General features: G+C 54.7%; 1 protein-coding gene across 1 annotated transcript; it reads right to left on the bottom strand.

Annotated features, from left to right (window-relative positions):
* Positions 1 to 10,897: 10,897 nt before the first annotated feature.
* On the bottom strand, positions 10,898 to 14,956 carry PHLDA3 (pleckstrin homology like domain family A member 3). The gene is made up of 2 exons (XM_039537709.1): positions 14,300 to 14,956; positions 10,898 to 12,583 (listed from the first exon to the last, which is right to left on the bottom strand). Exons 1-2 carry the CDS (start codon positions 14,649 to 14,651, stop codon positions 12,459 to 12,461), a joined length of 477 nt encoding a protein of 158 aa, XP_039393643.1. The 5' UTR covers positions 14,652 to 14,956; the 3' UTR covers positions 10,898 to 12,458.
* Between the last annotated feature and the right edge of the window lie 530 nt (positions 14,957 to 15,486).

Below are 15,486 nucleotides of genomic sequence, written 5' to 3'. Positions count from 1 at the left end.
CGTGGGTGAGAGATTTACCGCCAGGCAGCTGACTCAGGGAAAGGTTCCCGCAGGGCAGAGGAAGGGGAAGGGGGAGGGATAGAGCAAAAGTTTATCCATGTTTTCCTTAGACAGAATCCCAGAAGGCCCCAGCGAGAGTCTCCCCACCCTGTGTTCTCAGGGCTTCCAAACCAGGCCCTGAGCCCAGATGCTCTACCGGGGTAAAGGGGCCATTGGAGCACATGGAACAACAGCAGTTTACTCTAGCTGATGATCCAGCCTGGGGTCTTTACTGGGCTGAGCCAGATTCACATCTGTCTCAATCCTTAGTCCAGAACACTAACCCCACTGTCCTAGGGTGCCTCCTTGTGGCGAGAACTAGCATGGCAGCCCCTCTGGACTCCAGCAGTCTGCAGCCACTTAGAATCATAGAATCTCAGGGTTGGAAGGGACCTCAGGAGGTCATCTAGTCCAACCCCCTGCTCAGAGCAGGACCAATCCCCAACAAAATCATCCCAGCCAGGGCTTTGTCAAGCCTGACCTTAAAAACCTCTAAGGATGGAGATTCTACCACGTCCTAGGTAACCCATTGCAGTGCTTCACCACCCTCCTAGTGAAATAGTGTTTCCTAATATCCAACCTAAACCTCCCCCACTGCCACTTGAGACCATTACTCCTTGTTCTGTCATCTGCCACCACTGAGAACAGTCTAGATCCATCCTCTTTAGAACCCCCCTTCAGGTAGTTGAAAGCAGCTATCAAATCCCCCCTTATTCTTCTCTTCTGCAGACTAAACAATCCCAGTTCCCTCAGCCTCTCCTCATAAGTCATGTGCTCCAGCCCCCTAATCATTTTTGTTGTCTTCTGCTGGACTCTCTCCAATTTGTCCACATCCTTTCTGTAGTGGGGGGACCAAAACTGGACGCAGTACCCCAGATGTAGCCTCACCGGTGCCGAATAGAGGGGAATGATCACGTCCCTCGATCTGCTGGCCTGGCAATGCTCCTACGACTACAACCCAATATGCCCTTAGCCTGCTTGGCAATGAGAGCACACTGCTGACTCATATCCAGCTTCTCGTCCACTGTAATCCCCAAGTCCTTTTCTGCAGATCTGCTGCTTAGCCAGTCGGTCCCCAGCCTTGACACTCTAGCCAGCTCACATGCGTCCCACTCCTTCCGGGGTCTCAACATCCTACCCCAATCAGCGTCCACTCCAATGCTGGTGAGCAATCCACCCTTTTCTGCTCCTCCTGGCCTCCTCACGCCATTGGATCAGCTACTCCCAGGGCTTCTCCCTGGAGCCTGTCCCTGGCCCATTCCCACCCTGGAATGCAGACCCACAGGGCTGGCTCCCTGCCCTTGTCCAGGCCAACCACTCCAACTCACTTCACTCTGCAAGCCTTGCCAAGTCCCCAGAGCCTCCCCAGCTGGGTCTTGTTCTTCACTGAGCTCACACCCCTTCTCTGTGCCTCCAGATGCACTAACTCAGCTCCCCAGTTCCCCTTAACCCTCTCCGTACCGGTGTGAGGGTTGTACACCCAGCACAGGGAGCTAGTTTTGGAGCATAGTGGGCAGAATTCAGGGCTCCAGAGCCAGTGCCTGGGGAAGGAGCCTCCTGCTGGGGTTGGACAGAATTAGGATGCTGTTCCCATGACCCCAGGAGTGGAATAGAGCCACTAGTTACTCCTGGTTTACACCAGCGTGAGAGGAGAATCAGGTCCAAAGATTCTTGACCTTTAGGTTGCAAAAAAAACCATCCGTCGTGACACTGATGCAGTGATGTCTGCAAGGAATACCAGGCCTGTTTCTGATGTCTCTTTGTGACAAAGTGGGGGGTTTTCTTGGTTTTTCCATGTTTTCCAGTGGGTTGCACGCAGAGGGAGTGGGACTCAGTGTCCCCGGGTGTTACTGGTTTAACGAGGTGAGGGGAGAGGGAGTTTGCTGTTACAGAGGACCAGAGAGGGAACTTGGGACCCCAGCCGATGGCCTAGAGGATGGAGACCCCAGCGACTGGTGACCCGGTGATGTGGAGATCCAGCTCAGGAGTCGCAGCCGGTTCTGGCCAGTGGGAGGACAATGGGCTGTGAAGAGAGGACCCCAGTGACCTGACCAGCCGGTTCCAGCCAGAAGGGGACAGAGGAGGGCTGAGAGGAGGCCCAGGCCACCCTGTTTATAACCTTGTTTACCTGGAGAGAAGCCAATGGACAGAGGCGGGGCTTGGGGCCCGATATCAGATGCCCAGCTGGGAAGCAGGGGGGTTCTGGGCTGGAGAGAGGAGGCAGGCAGAGCCCACCTGGATGTAGAGGAGATTGGGATGTGCTGTGCTGAGGGAGGCCAGGCCTGAGGCCCGGAGAGTTTCCTGGGCTCTGTTCAACGCTCGATAAACCCTCCTGTTTTACGCTGGCTGAGAGTCGCTCTGGTCTAGAGAACAGGGTTGTACCAACCCCTTCGGGGGTGGAGACCTGGGGGGGTCCAGAGCGAGTGGACTCCCTGAGGGGGCCCACGGAGAGAGACAGACGTGCTAAGGCTCAGAGAGGTGCAGCTCCAGGAGGTGGAGGGGCCTGACCCCGAGACAGAGTGGACCCCCGAGAAGGGCTGTCACACTGGAAGGGGCACCGCCCACGGACCACCCGGGGCCAAGAGTGGGCACAATCTGTGAGTCCATGACACTCTTAGGGCTAGTCTACACTTACCAGCTGGGTCGACGCGGTGAGTTCGACTTCTCGGAATTTGAACTATCGCGTCTAATGTGGACGCGATAGTTCGAACTCTGGAGCGCGCGATGACTCGGTACTCCACCACTGCAAACGGCGGTGGCGGAGTCGACCTTGGAGCCGCGGACTTTGATTCCGCGGCGTCTGGATGGGTGAGTAGTTCGAACTAGGGTACTTCGAATTCAGCTACGCTATTCACGTAGCTGAATTTGCGTACCCTAGTTCGACCCCGCTTCTTAGTGTGGACCAGCCCTTACACTGGCTTTATATCACTGTAGTTCTACTAATGCTAAAAGAAGCATTTGTAATTTGTCTTTGTTCATCGCTGTGGCTTTTAACTCTGAAACCTACTGATGATGTTTTGAACTTCAGTGTTGCAAACTCTCTCCCTGCTGATCATTTAACAGATACAGCCAGTATTGCCGGCCCCTGCCTCCTTTTGTGATCCCTGAATTAATCTTTCAGTAGCTCTTTGCCTCCTCTAAGGCCTCGCTACTTGATGGCTACATCAAACCACCCACTGGAATTAACCAGTGAAAGGCGGATAGGGTTCAGAAAAGTTCTAGTAAGTGTTTTCTTTGCTTTTGTGGCGGCCTCTGAGCTTCCTCATTATTGCCAGCCCAAAGCCATCAAAAATCACAAAACAGGTTTAAAAATCATGAGATTTTAACACCATCTTTGGGGCTCTTTTTCTTTGCCTTCTGGTGTCTGATCCTTTAGGGTGTGGTCCCACTCAGGTCCCATATCCAGCTTTTCTTCACAACCACCACAGTAGGAAACTCACTTGGTTTTTTTAAATGCAAGCTGAGATTCTCACTGATTCACCTGACTCCAGGAACTGGGGCTTGTGTGGTGTCTCTGTTTGGGGTCAGAGTTCTGTGTGAGGTTTCCCTATGTGCCGTGTGGGTTTACTCACAGGATTCATGAGGCTGATCGCAGTCTAGCCCAGTATAAGGGGCTGGTGTGGCTGGAGTAGGCCCCTCCCCTGTGCATGGTCAGCAGCAGCCTGCCTGGGACGACCTTGCTGCGTGCTCACTGCAGACACTTGGTGACCTTTCCTTCTGAAGCTGTATATTAAAATTCAGCCCCCAAAGGCAGAAAGTAAAATGATCTCAACCGCTCACCCACGCCCAATGCGCTCCAGAGCATGCTGGGATATTAACCACTCCTCTCCTGGGTCAGCCCCACCACTAAATATGTCTGGGGCTTCGTTCCAAGTCCCTGGTGTCTGTCTACATCCAACAAACCTCCTCTTGTTTTTGCAGCATCTGGTCTCTGCTCAGGAGAGACTCCAAAATAGGAATAGCAAGGGGGGAGCGGGCTGGGGGGTCAAGATCGAGGAGCAGCAGCAGACCTGCGGCAGGGTGGGAGGGTGTCTCAGGGCAGATCAGGATTATAGTGCACCCAGCAGTGCAGTCCCCACCCATTCACTTTGCTCTTTTTCTTAATTGTCCCTTTTATCACCCATTTGTCTTTTTCACTTGTTCATGGCAATGGCTGCCCGTCTGCGCATCAGCCTCTTTCCAGCTTCTGGCACAGCTCTCTGAAAAGAGAACCGCGGAGACAGAGGCAGCTAGTGTGGGAGGCTGGGGGCACTGCCTGAGCCTCTCCTGCTAGAGACTCTTCCTAGCAAATGGGGATTTGTGGAGTGGGTTCAGAGCCAGATTAAGACTTTTAGAGGCCCTAAGCACTGAAAAGATTATGGTGCCCAGGGCCGGCTCCAGGCACCAGCTTAGCAAGCAGGTGCTTGGGGCAGCCACTCTGGAGAGGGGCGGCACGTCCAGGTATTCGGTGGCAATTCGCCGGAGGGTCCCTTGCTCCCGCTGAATTGCCACCAATCGGGATCGCAATCGCGATGGTGGCTTTTCTTTTTTTTTGGCTGCTTGGGGTGGCAAAACCCCTGGAGCCGGCCCTGATGGTGCCCCCCAATATGTAATTCAAAATAAAAACAATACTATACCATAAAATAAAATTTTATTTTTCGAAATGACACAAAACTTACATGTATGCTGAAATTAAAATAGCTTCTTTCTAGATTTTCTGGTTGCAAAATTCCGGATAAATTCATCGAAGCTGACTCAACGAAGCATGTCCGCTTCCATACACAATAGGGAAAGTGAATCAAGTCTGTCCTGACACATTGTTGTTCTCTGAGGGTTTTTTATTGTTTTCAGCTGAGAAAAAGACCGTTCTGCGGAGCAGTTAGTAATCATCAATGTTAGAAAAATACATAGTGTGATCTCTACATTTGGAAATGCACATTGTATTCTGCCTTTCAATATTGTGTAATGAAGATCAATGTGACTGAATTTCATTTTTCCTGTTTCATTAAACTTTGCGCGCATATAACAGTGGAACTGCCATACTTCTCCACAGAGATTCATGTTCAAGTCAACAGGGTATGAGTCAACTAGCTTTTGGGAACCTTGTGAATATTGTTTGTCAGATAAGTCCGTATTGTTTAGAAAAGAAAATCTACTTGATACTTCTTTGTACACTTCACTTCTCCTTTTCATATGAGCTTCAAGTGTATCAATTATAGCCAGGGGCAGCTGTATGTATTTTGCCGCCCCAAGCATGGCAGTCAGGCAGACTACGAAGGCATGCCCGTGGGAGGTCCGCTGGTAACGTGGATTCGGCGGCAAGCCCAAGGGCATGCCGCTGAAGTGATAGGACCGGTGGACCTCCTGCAGGCATGCCGCCAAAGGCAGCCTGACTGCTGCCCTCACAGCAACCGGTAGGTGCCTCCCCCGTGGCTTGCCGCCCCAGGCACACACTTGGTGCGCTGGTGCCTGGAGCCGCCCCTGATTATAGGGTAGTAAGTAGATACGTGAAATTTGTCTCTAGGAGTCAATGCTGTTTCTGTTGCACTGCTATCTTTCGCTTGTTTTTTCCTGATTCACTTGCAGAACTGCGCTTCTTTGTAGTTAGTATCAAACAAGATATCTTTTGATATGTCTTCAAATATTTCTAAATCATTCCTCAAAGTGAGTAAGTGGTCTGCTAATAATTGTCAGACGTCTGCACATGATTTCAAATCCAAATCTTTTTCTTGGCGAGCTTGACTTGTGTGGTAAAAGTGTTGTAAAATTTCATTCCACATGGTCAACATGAATACAAACTCTAGTTCTTGCATCGTTTGCAATGTTTTCTGCCTCTCGTATAGTTTCTCCCTTTTGTGATTGGTCTTCAGCTATACTGTCTAATGCATCCACAATCGTTGAGTAGGACTCCAGAATTTCACTTGTTGCCACTGCATGTGCCTCCCAGCGAGTATTAGAAAGAGATTTCAACACATGACCATTGCCCAAATATGTTTTAACAACTGCCCATCAGTGTGTTGAGGCAGAGAAAAATGTATAAAGTAACTGAACTGTTGAGAAAAACCTTACTGCCACCGGACAACAATCAACAGCACTGCGGCCAACAAGATTGAGAGAGTGTGCAGCACATGGTATGAATATGGCATATTTGTTCTGTTCTAAAAGCTTCTTCTGCATTCCTTGATAACGCCCTGACATGTTGGCAGCATTGTCAGAAGATTGACCTCTGCACTTTGAGAAATCTATTTTGCAAACTTGGCACAGATAGTGCAGTACTGCACTATTTCTTCACCAGTGTGGCTTTTCAAACTGAGGAATGTTATAAATCATTCAACTGGTTTTCCCTCTGTGGGAGACACAGATCTTAGTACAATACTCAATATGTGAAAGATCAGGTGTAGAGTTGACAGATAAACAGAAGTACTCAGCAGTACTTATTTCATCCACAATAGCTGAACGAACTTTGTCACTCATTAGACCAATGAGTTCATCACATATTGTCTTGGATAAGTATGATGGGTTACCTTTGCCAGCATTCCCATATTTTGAGATATGGCCTGCTAAAAATGGGTCAAACTGAGCCACAAGCTCCAACAATCCCAAGAAATTTCCATTCTGCAATGATCCAAATGTGTCATTTGATCCCCAGAAAGGCAGACCACATTCAGCTAATGTTTGAATAACAGCTATAACACGCTGCAAGACATGTTGTCAGTATTCACACTCCCCTTTAATTTGTTCTTCCAATTTTTGTGTCAATCCAAAGCCCTGTCTTCGATTTAAATATGTCAACATTGAATCTCTGTGAGTAGTGCTATTTTCATGTTGTTCAATTAAAACACTATTCCACCAGTCACTAAATCCATCGCACCAAACCGGGATGTTGAAGGTTTATATGCAAAAGTTTGCAAACAAAACAGTACACAGACCCTGTTGATGGTGAATACAGTAGCCATTCCTGAGTGTATTTCTCACCATTTGCTTTCATGCCGAAAAATATTCTTTGAGGACAATATCTTGTTTGTTTGCCATTGGTAGAAGTCCGACGTGATTTCTCAAATGGCCCAGTGTGGTGTTGACAGTCATTTGGTCCACGATCTATCCAGCAAGCTACATCATCGGTACTGAAATCAACCCACATACCAGGATCTTTTCTCCTATTATTTACAGCATGAGCAGGTTCAGTCTCTGACATATCCACACCTTCTAGAACAATGTCTGTTTTACTACCCAGGAGTAGGATGATCAGTTACAGTCTCTGATTTTCTCACATTATTTCTATCTACGTTAGTAGGACGCCCCCCTGGTTTACGTGGGGATAAATAATAAAAAGAGAACAGGAAAACGGGGGAAGAGTGTGGAGTGGAGTGTAAGGAAGTCTAACAAAGTTCTGATTTTTCCCATGATGATTACTTAGATGCTTTGTTGGTGCCCTAAGCATGTGCTTAGTCTGCCTATTGGGTAATCCAGCCCTGAGTGGGTTTAGTCAGATGCTGCAGCTTAGACCTGAAGTCTGTTCACAGTCCGACTGGGCGGGGAGGTAAGAAAGGCCCCATTAGCTTTACAGAGTCCCAGAATGGCTAGGAGTCAGAGCACAGGTGCAGGGGATTGCGGAGCATTAGTGTGAATGGGGGGATAGCTTTTCCAGCTGTGCTTTCCCTGTCTGTATAGCTGGGTACCTGTGGGGGCGGTATAAGACACCGGGACTTGGGCAGTCAGGGCTAGTAGTTAGAGCAGGAGTCAGCAGCCAAGGGTCAGAGCTAGAGTCAGAAATCAGAGCTGAGGGTCAGGAGTGAGATAAAGGCAGGAGCAGGGCTGGGGGCAACAGGCGCAGGAGCTATTGCAACCGTAGGCAAGTGCTTTGAGCAGCCACTGAACATCTGCTGTGGCTGGGCTTAGGAGCCAGTCCGCTGACTCTTCAAACCAATCCGGTGGGGCAGCCAATCAGGCAGCCTGCTACAGGCCAGGTGTGCTTGTTAGGTTGCCCCAGGCTGGCTCTGCTGCAGGCCCTGCTTCCTGACCAGGGATGGGGAGGTGCTTGTCATGTTGTAACAGGGTGTTGTCCCAGATCGAAGGTGAAGACACAAATAAAGCTTTTGCCCTCCACCTATTGAGGAGCATGTGGGAATTCACACCCCTGTGGAGTGTGACCCCTGCAGCATGCCCAGCCCCAAGCATTCACAACTCCTAAATCAGGCCCCAAAACACCAGATTAGCTTAAAAATCAGGAGAGTTTGTAAAAATGTTGGGTTCTGTTTCTTTGCCTCCTAGGTCATGTTTTCCAGCTTTCCCTCTGCAACCAGGACTGGAGGCTTTGTTGTTAAATGCGAGCCGAGATCCTCATTCACTCCCATGACTCCGGGAGCTGGGGCTTTAGGCAAAATGCTAAATATTGCAAGACTGACAAAAAAAATCATGAGAGCTGGTGACACACTGCATGTGTTTCCTCCCTTCCACTAGCTCTCCACACTGACAGCAAGAAAACAGGCTGCGTGCAGAGGGGGACCTGTCCCCTCCCAGGAAGTGTGTGCCCGACTTGGCTTATGTGCATGTATGTCACTGGCCTTTGCTGAGGAGAATGCCTATCACACACTCAGGCCTGCGGCTGTGACACTGAGGCGCTGCAGAGGGCATGAGTGGGGCTGGCAGCACTGAGGAAGCCATAATGGGGTCTGGTTCAGAGTCCCAGCTGCAGAATGTGCAGGACATGCCCAGGTACAGGCACAGAGAGTGAACCTGAGCTCCTAATGGGAGGCCCCTGGGCCTGCTCTAGTGCCCCATCCCCAGCTGGCAGTGAGTTTACAGGGACCCCAGGGGGCGAGGAACCACCCCCAGTCGTGGATACCATGAGGAGCTGAGCCCAGCTGTGCACCGACCACATCCTTAGGGGCCAGCAGACGGGATGTGGAAATGCCCGTGTTTCACCAACAGACTCACTCTGTTTTGGAAATAGCTGAGAGCGTGCACCTCCATCTCCTTCCAGGGCTGAGTGATTCACGCCCATCCCAGCCGAGCGGGAGGAGCAAGGGGAGCGACGAGAGCACACAAGAGGCATGAGTCTTGCCTCACACCTTGGTCCCGTTGCAGCTCATAGGGGTCAGCGCAAGCCTTGGCTTCACTCCGGACATGCATGGAGCCCGTCCCCTGCAGTTCTGGTGCAGATAGTCTCACCCACCCACACCTCCCTTGGGGGAGTGACCCCTCTGGAGGTATGCATCCCATTCCAGAGGAACCTGCCTCTGATAAGGAGCTGGCACCTTGGCCCACATTCGTACCTGCCAGTGCCGCGCTCCACGTCCTTCCTGCTCAGCCCATAAACAACATGCCTGCCAGGAGCAGCTGGAGAGAAGGAGCCCTGGACAGAGGCAGCACATACCTCAGAGCTGTGTTTTACAGACACAGAGCGAGAACCAGATGCTTGAACGTGTTTTTTAAAAGCCTAGAAAACTGGTCCCTGCAAAACCCACAGCAGCAAAGCCGCAACGAACAGCAAGTGCCCAGAGCAGCACAGGCCACAGAGAAACCCTGCTTGTCTCCCCATGGGGTTCCAGGCTCATGCAGGGTTCCACCCTCCCTCCACAGGGTTCCAGGCTGCAACTTCTCTGCGTTCTAGGCTGTCTCCCCACTGCATTCTGGAGGGCTGCCTCGCAGAGCTCCAGACTGTCTCCCCTCAGGGATGGGTCTGCAGCCAGCCAGGTCCAGGAACATCGAGGGGTGATGTTAACCCTTCCCCGTTCCACACACCCTCCTGCGTGAGGCTGGAGCAGCATGGGGGGGCAGGTGTTCTCATCCTGACTGTGACAGCTTTGCAAAATACTTGTGTCAAACTCAAACCAGCTGGAGCAGAGCAGGGTTTGAGGGCCAGTGTTTTCCCAGAGCTTCACCCGGGCTGTGGGCACTTGGTGAACAATCTGGGGAGCCACCGAACCACATCCCGAGCCACCACGGCCACTCTCCCACCAGCAAGGCCCAAGACCTCATTGTTACTTAGGAGGATAAGGAAGGCTGAGGGAGTGCCATGCCATACAGGGCAAGAACCATCTGGCACTAGGGAACTGGCCTCTCACTGCCAGGCCCTCAATGAAAGGTCCCAGGGTAGATGGGGTGGAGGATGCTCCATGGAAGTGGTGGTTTATCAGCCCTGCAAAGGGAACTGCACAAGCACCTTGCACAGGGGGTGGCCTCCCCCTGCCTACAGGGCCAGCATGGGGCCTGGGCACCCCTGTAATGCCACCTAATCCTGACGGTGAAGCCACAGCCTGGCGCGGGGGGAATCCTAACCCCAGGGGGCAGTGGGCTGAGAGTGGGCACAGCCCCGCTGGCTCCCTGCCCCACACTAGTCCTTCCTGTCGGTGCTGCTGCTGTGATTTCTAAGCTGTTTGCCACCTCTCAGGTCTTTGAGACCCTCCATTGATTCTAATCTCAGGCTCCCAGGCTTCATCTGAGAATCCCTCCTTCTCCCTGGCAGTCCAGCAGCCCAGGCCACTGTGCAATGACAGGGCAGCGCAGACTGAGGAAGCTAGAGAGACCCACTGGGTCTGTCTGTGACCTGCAGCCCCCTTTGCATTCATCACAGCCCAGGCTTGTCTCTGCTGTAGCACAAGGGACACACCATGGGTCTCCTTGCTGTGGTGTACTGGAAACTGGTTACAAAGGACAAGCCATCACTTTAAGCTTGAGGGATTTCCTGGTCCTGCTTGCAGGCTAGGGGCCTCAAAGGGAAGCTGTGTGATCTGCGTCAGTCAGCAGCCTGGAGAGAAGCAGCCTAGAAAATGATGGGATGAGTTGTGCCTCTCTGCCTTCAGGGAGCAGCCTGCTTTGTCGCTCTCTGGTTTATCACTAAGAATTCTCAGAAAGAAAGGAGAGGGACGTTGCAACATTCCAGCAAGAGTATTTGCTTTTATCTCACTTCGCTGTGTGCAAGCCATAAAACAGAACATGTCCAGTGCTCCCCTTCAGATTGTTACACCTCTCGTTCAAATGTTTCGTTTCAATCCCCAGCGGTCATTTTTAATCACATAAAAAACCCTTTACAAGGAGCATTCAGGACATGGCTGCTTTGGGCCATCAATCAGTTCTCTTCCTTCTTTGGGGCAAGGTGGCCACCCCCCACCCAACAAATGATCACAGCAGAGGAGCTCTCCCTGTAACATTTATTGGTCCATGTCACAAAATTACCACTCAGCTTGGCCTTCACATGGAGGCCCAGGATGGGCACAGCAGGTGCAATAGAGGGTCTGTGGCAGATGGGGGGAAGCCCAGGGCCAGAAAAACAGAAGGCTTCAGGTCAGGATTGAGGGGCATTGGCAGAGCTGTATGTGGGGGAGCCTCTGGCTGGAATAGCAGGGGGCTGCGAATCAGGACTGAGGAGCATCGGCAGATCTGTGCATGGGAGAACTTCCCCAGCACACTGCCTGTGTCAGACCTGTCTCTCTGGGGACCTTCACCCTGCCTCCGTTCACCCCAGATGAACCCCCACAAGGTGAAGACGCAAACCAAGCAGCAGCAGCGTGCGGAATGGGCACTGTTCCGGACACAAACCACCCTTTGCTGTCAGCGGCCCAGGTGCCCGCATTGTCAATTGTCCCGACACACCAACAGCAGCGACTCCCCATCCTGGCAGGAGAGCCGGCATGACCCAGTGGGGCAGGGTGTGTGAGCGCTTGCACCGTCTGTTACAAGGGGAGGAATTCATTCGGGGCTGTCCTCACAACCCCTCTGTCCAGACAGGTCACCAGCTGAGACAGGCTGGCACCTTCTCGCTGAAGCCTGTCACCACACAGGCCCCAGCCAAACTGGGGAGCGGCACCACACAATCACTCTGCTCAGGAACCCGCCCCCACCTACACCTGACATCCCACCAGGCTCAATCTCTGGATGCTGAAATTGAGCATCTTCAGCTTGCATCTCCAGCTACTCCAGTCCTGCAGGAGAAGAGACGTAGGGCAGCTGACTTCCAGTTCAGCGCAGCCCCAACCAGCTCAGCTACAGGGCAGCTTGTCACCAAGGGATGCGCCTGTGGATCACACAGATGCCTGGCTGAGCCTTGGCAGCAGAGCCATGGCAGGTCCGGCGGGCAGGATGGGCTCCCCACTCACTAGCACAGTTGAGTCCCTTCTGGCGTCCAGCCAGCAGCAGGCTGATGAAGCACGAAACAATCCTGCTTTGGTTCTTGCTTTCATCCTAGGCTTTTATCCCCCAGGTGCTCCCCTTCCTGCCTCTCCTGCAGGCCCTTGGCTGGGCCAGTGGGCCCCGGATCCCTGGGCCAAGCTATCCGGAGAGCTTGGAGAACAGTGCAGCAGCCTATGGCCGTTGGGAAGCAGGAATGGCCCTGCAGGGAAGGGGGCGGTTCTCAGCAGCTAGCAGCACACGTGGTCCAGGCTCATTGGTCCTTTGGCGCTGAAACGCCTGCTGTCCCTCTTGAAGCCAGGGCCCCGCTTTCACTCACAGCCAGGGACTCCATTCTCCCCACCGGTGGGCGAGTGCCCCTTCGCCATCTCCGTCCTTCCCTTGAGCCCCTCCGGGTCTGTGGCCTGGCCGCTCGGGGCCGGGTCGTACTGGAACGCTGCCAAAGGGAATGCACCAGTTAGCGAGGGTGGCTGCCCAGTTCAGGGCCAAGGGACTGGCTGGCATGGGCACCTGGGAGCTCATCTGGGCATTGAGGGGCCCAGCTCAGACCTGGGGTAAGTGGGATAGACTCTGGGGAAGTGTATGGGGGCATTCCAGCTATTTACATCCGGGAGAATCTGGCCCCAGCTTGGGTTTAGGCCAGAGGAAGGAGCTGAGAAGGGGGCACACAGGGTTGTGATATAAGCCATTGCTTGCTCTACCTGAGCCAGGACAGATGGAGAGCCCAGGCCAGGCCCAGACCAGGGGGAAAGCAAAGGTGGCTTGAAGCCCCCCCCCCCCGCCCCAAACACAGGAAGGGAGTAGTGGAGAATTGGGCTCCCAGGCACCCTGCAGGATCAAGCCCTGCTTTGGGGCTGTGGGGGCAAAGAAGAGATCCAGGGGTGTTTTCCAGCTTGAGAGCTCCAAGTTCCACAGCAGCAGCGCTATGGTCACCATGGCCACCCTGAGGGCCAGGGCATGCTGGGAGGGGACCTCTCCCATCCTGGGGATGCTGTCACTAGCCTGGGGGGCCCCTTGCCCCACTCACTGGGCAGAGGGATCAGCCCTCCCAGCCCCAATCCCTCATGGAAGCGGTGCCAAGTGCCTGAGCAGCACCACAGAAATCAGCCAGGGGATTGGCGCATGTGCTGGAGCAGGGTCTAGGAGCCAGGTCCAGCTGCTTCCCATCCAACCCGCCTCCCCCCCACGCTCCAATCCATCGTGGAGCTCAGGACTGCTCCAGCCAAGGGGATCTGCAGCCACCCCAGCACCTGCCCAGGTTGGAGCATACCCAGGAGGCAGGCAGCGGGACCTGGCACATCATCTCCAAAGCAGGGGGGAGGGAGTTAGGGCACTGGCAACACAGTCCTGAAACAACCGGGCTTGCCAGCTGGGATCCCAGGTCAGCAGCATTAGGGTAAGGAAGGCGGGCTCCTGTAGCAGGGCTCTGGCACAAGGAGAGGAGTGACTCTGCTAGTGGATCATCAGCCCATGGACAGGTTCCAGGCAAAGGCTACGGAAACCCTGTGAGCTCAAGGCAGCACCTGGCCCTCGGTGGAGACATGATCTGTGCCTGGCCCCCTCCCAACCTGCCCCCTGCCCCTCCCCAGTGCTGCTGTGGTGGGACCATCCTTCCAGGCCAGACAGAGGCACTGAAATTCCTCCCCACCCGGGCAAGGAAACAGCAGCTCAGGGGCCCTTGGGGGAGGCTAGACCCCGACTGGCACAGTGTAAATACATGCAGCACCCCAGCTCCCCCTGAAATCCAGGTGACTTGGGGGCACCCCAGGAAATCAGGCGATAGGCCCCGCAATGAAAACAGGGAGGGAAAGCGGGGCCTGGAGACAGAGGGCTGGGATGGCTCTGGGAATTGCAAGCTGACTGGCACATCACCCTTGGCATGGGCAGGGTAACGCCCGGCACAAGCAGGGGGTGAAGGCGAGACTCAGCAGAGACCCCTCTCGGGTGCGCTGAAGGGGCGGCCCCTTTGGCTGGTAGCAGCGGTAAGTTGTTATCCTCCAGGGAAGTTTCCTTCCTCGGGGACAAGGCGGTTCCAACGCAAGGAAGCGCGGGCTGAGCCCCGGGTTCACCCCGCTGCCCTTGGCACGGATCGCTCCCCGCCGCTGGTGCCAGCCCAGGGCGCCCATCCCCGCGGTGTCCGGCCCGGCCTCACCTGCCCCGCCGCCGTGCCGGGCCCGCACGCTCTGCATGGCCAGCCGGTTCTGGTAGCGCACCAGCCCCAGGCCGATCTCCGCGCTCCAGCCGGGCTCCTCCCGCGGGCCGCGGAAGTCGATCTCGCCGCCGCTGTGGGTCACCACGGTGAAGTAGACGTGCCGCCGCTTCCACTCCACGCACTCCACCGCCCGCATGTGGGCGAAGCCCAGCTCCTTGCAGCGGGAGCCGCCGGGCTCGAAGAGCCGCAGCCCCTCCTCGGTCAGCAGGCAGCGCTTCTTCTTCCAGCGCTGCAGCAGCCCCCCGCTGCGCTTCTCCAGCACCCCCTCCTTCAGCACCGCCGCGGGGGTCATGGCCGCCGGGCCGCCCCCCGCCGGGGCATCCGCTGCAGCCTGGGCACGAGAAGCGCGGCCCCTTCCGCTTGCAGCGCAGCGCAGCCAGGCGCGATCCCCCGCGCTGCTCTGCCCGGGCTGTGTCGGTGCATGCCCCGGCGGAGCCTCGCCCCACGCCCCTCCTGCCTGGCGGGCACCCTTCCCAGCCAAGCGCAGGCTGGGGGCGGCCTCGGCGCACAGCTGGGATTCATTCACAGATTGGCACACAGGCGGCTGGGGAGGGAGGCGGAGCAGCCCCGGTTCTACCCCAGTGCCTTTTGGGCAGCCTGGGCTTTCCTGGCTGCCGGGCAGCTGCAGCCCCTGGGTACAAAGGGAGGGTTAGTGGGTTGCAGGGCTGATATGCCAGTCTGAGGCCCGAATCATTGGCAGGAGGGCAGTGTAAATCCCTTTGCTCAGCAGCTACCTGAACCCGGGAATGGAGCTGTTTGCACAGCAGGGGAGCCAGGCAGGGTCTGAGTCATTCCTATGGCAGCCTGGCCGGGTGGGGTCTGAGACTGGTGTGTGGCAGCCATGCCAGGCAGGGGTCTGCCCATACGACCATGCCTCAGAGGCCTGGTGCACCCAGACTCTGCCACGCCCCTGAGAATGAACCCCAGCAGCAGGCAGGCCCAGTGGCCCCAGATACGAGCAACCTAGGGGGTTTGTGTGCAGCTTTGCCAACCCCCACACATTGGCTTGATCAGTTGTTTCACATATGCACAGCCCCACAAAGGGGCTCCCTCTTGTCTTCTGGAGCTTACTATGCGCTGGTGCTTCCCTCTGGCTTTGGGGAAAGGTGGGGGGATTATAAAAGTGG

Source organism: Mauremys reevesii, linkage group 4 (assembly GCF_016161935.1).
Source record: "Mauremys reevesii isolate NIE-2019 linkage group 4, ASM1616193v1, whole genome shotgun sequence".
Classification (NCBI taxonomy): Eukaryota; Metazoa; Chordata; order Testudines; family Geoemydidae; genus Mauremys; species Mauremys reevesii.
The sequence above is the reverse complement of the archived record's forward strand: the minus strand, read 5'-3'. Positions and strand labels throughout refer to the sequence as shown.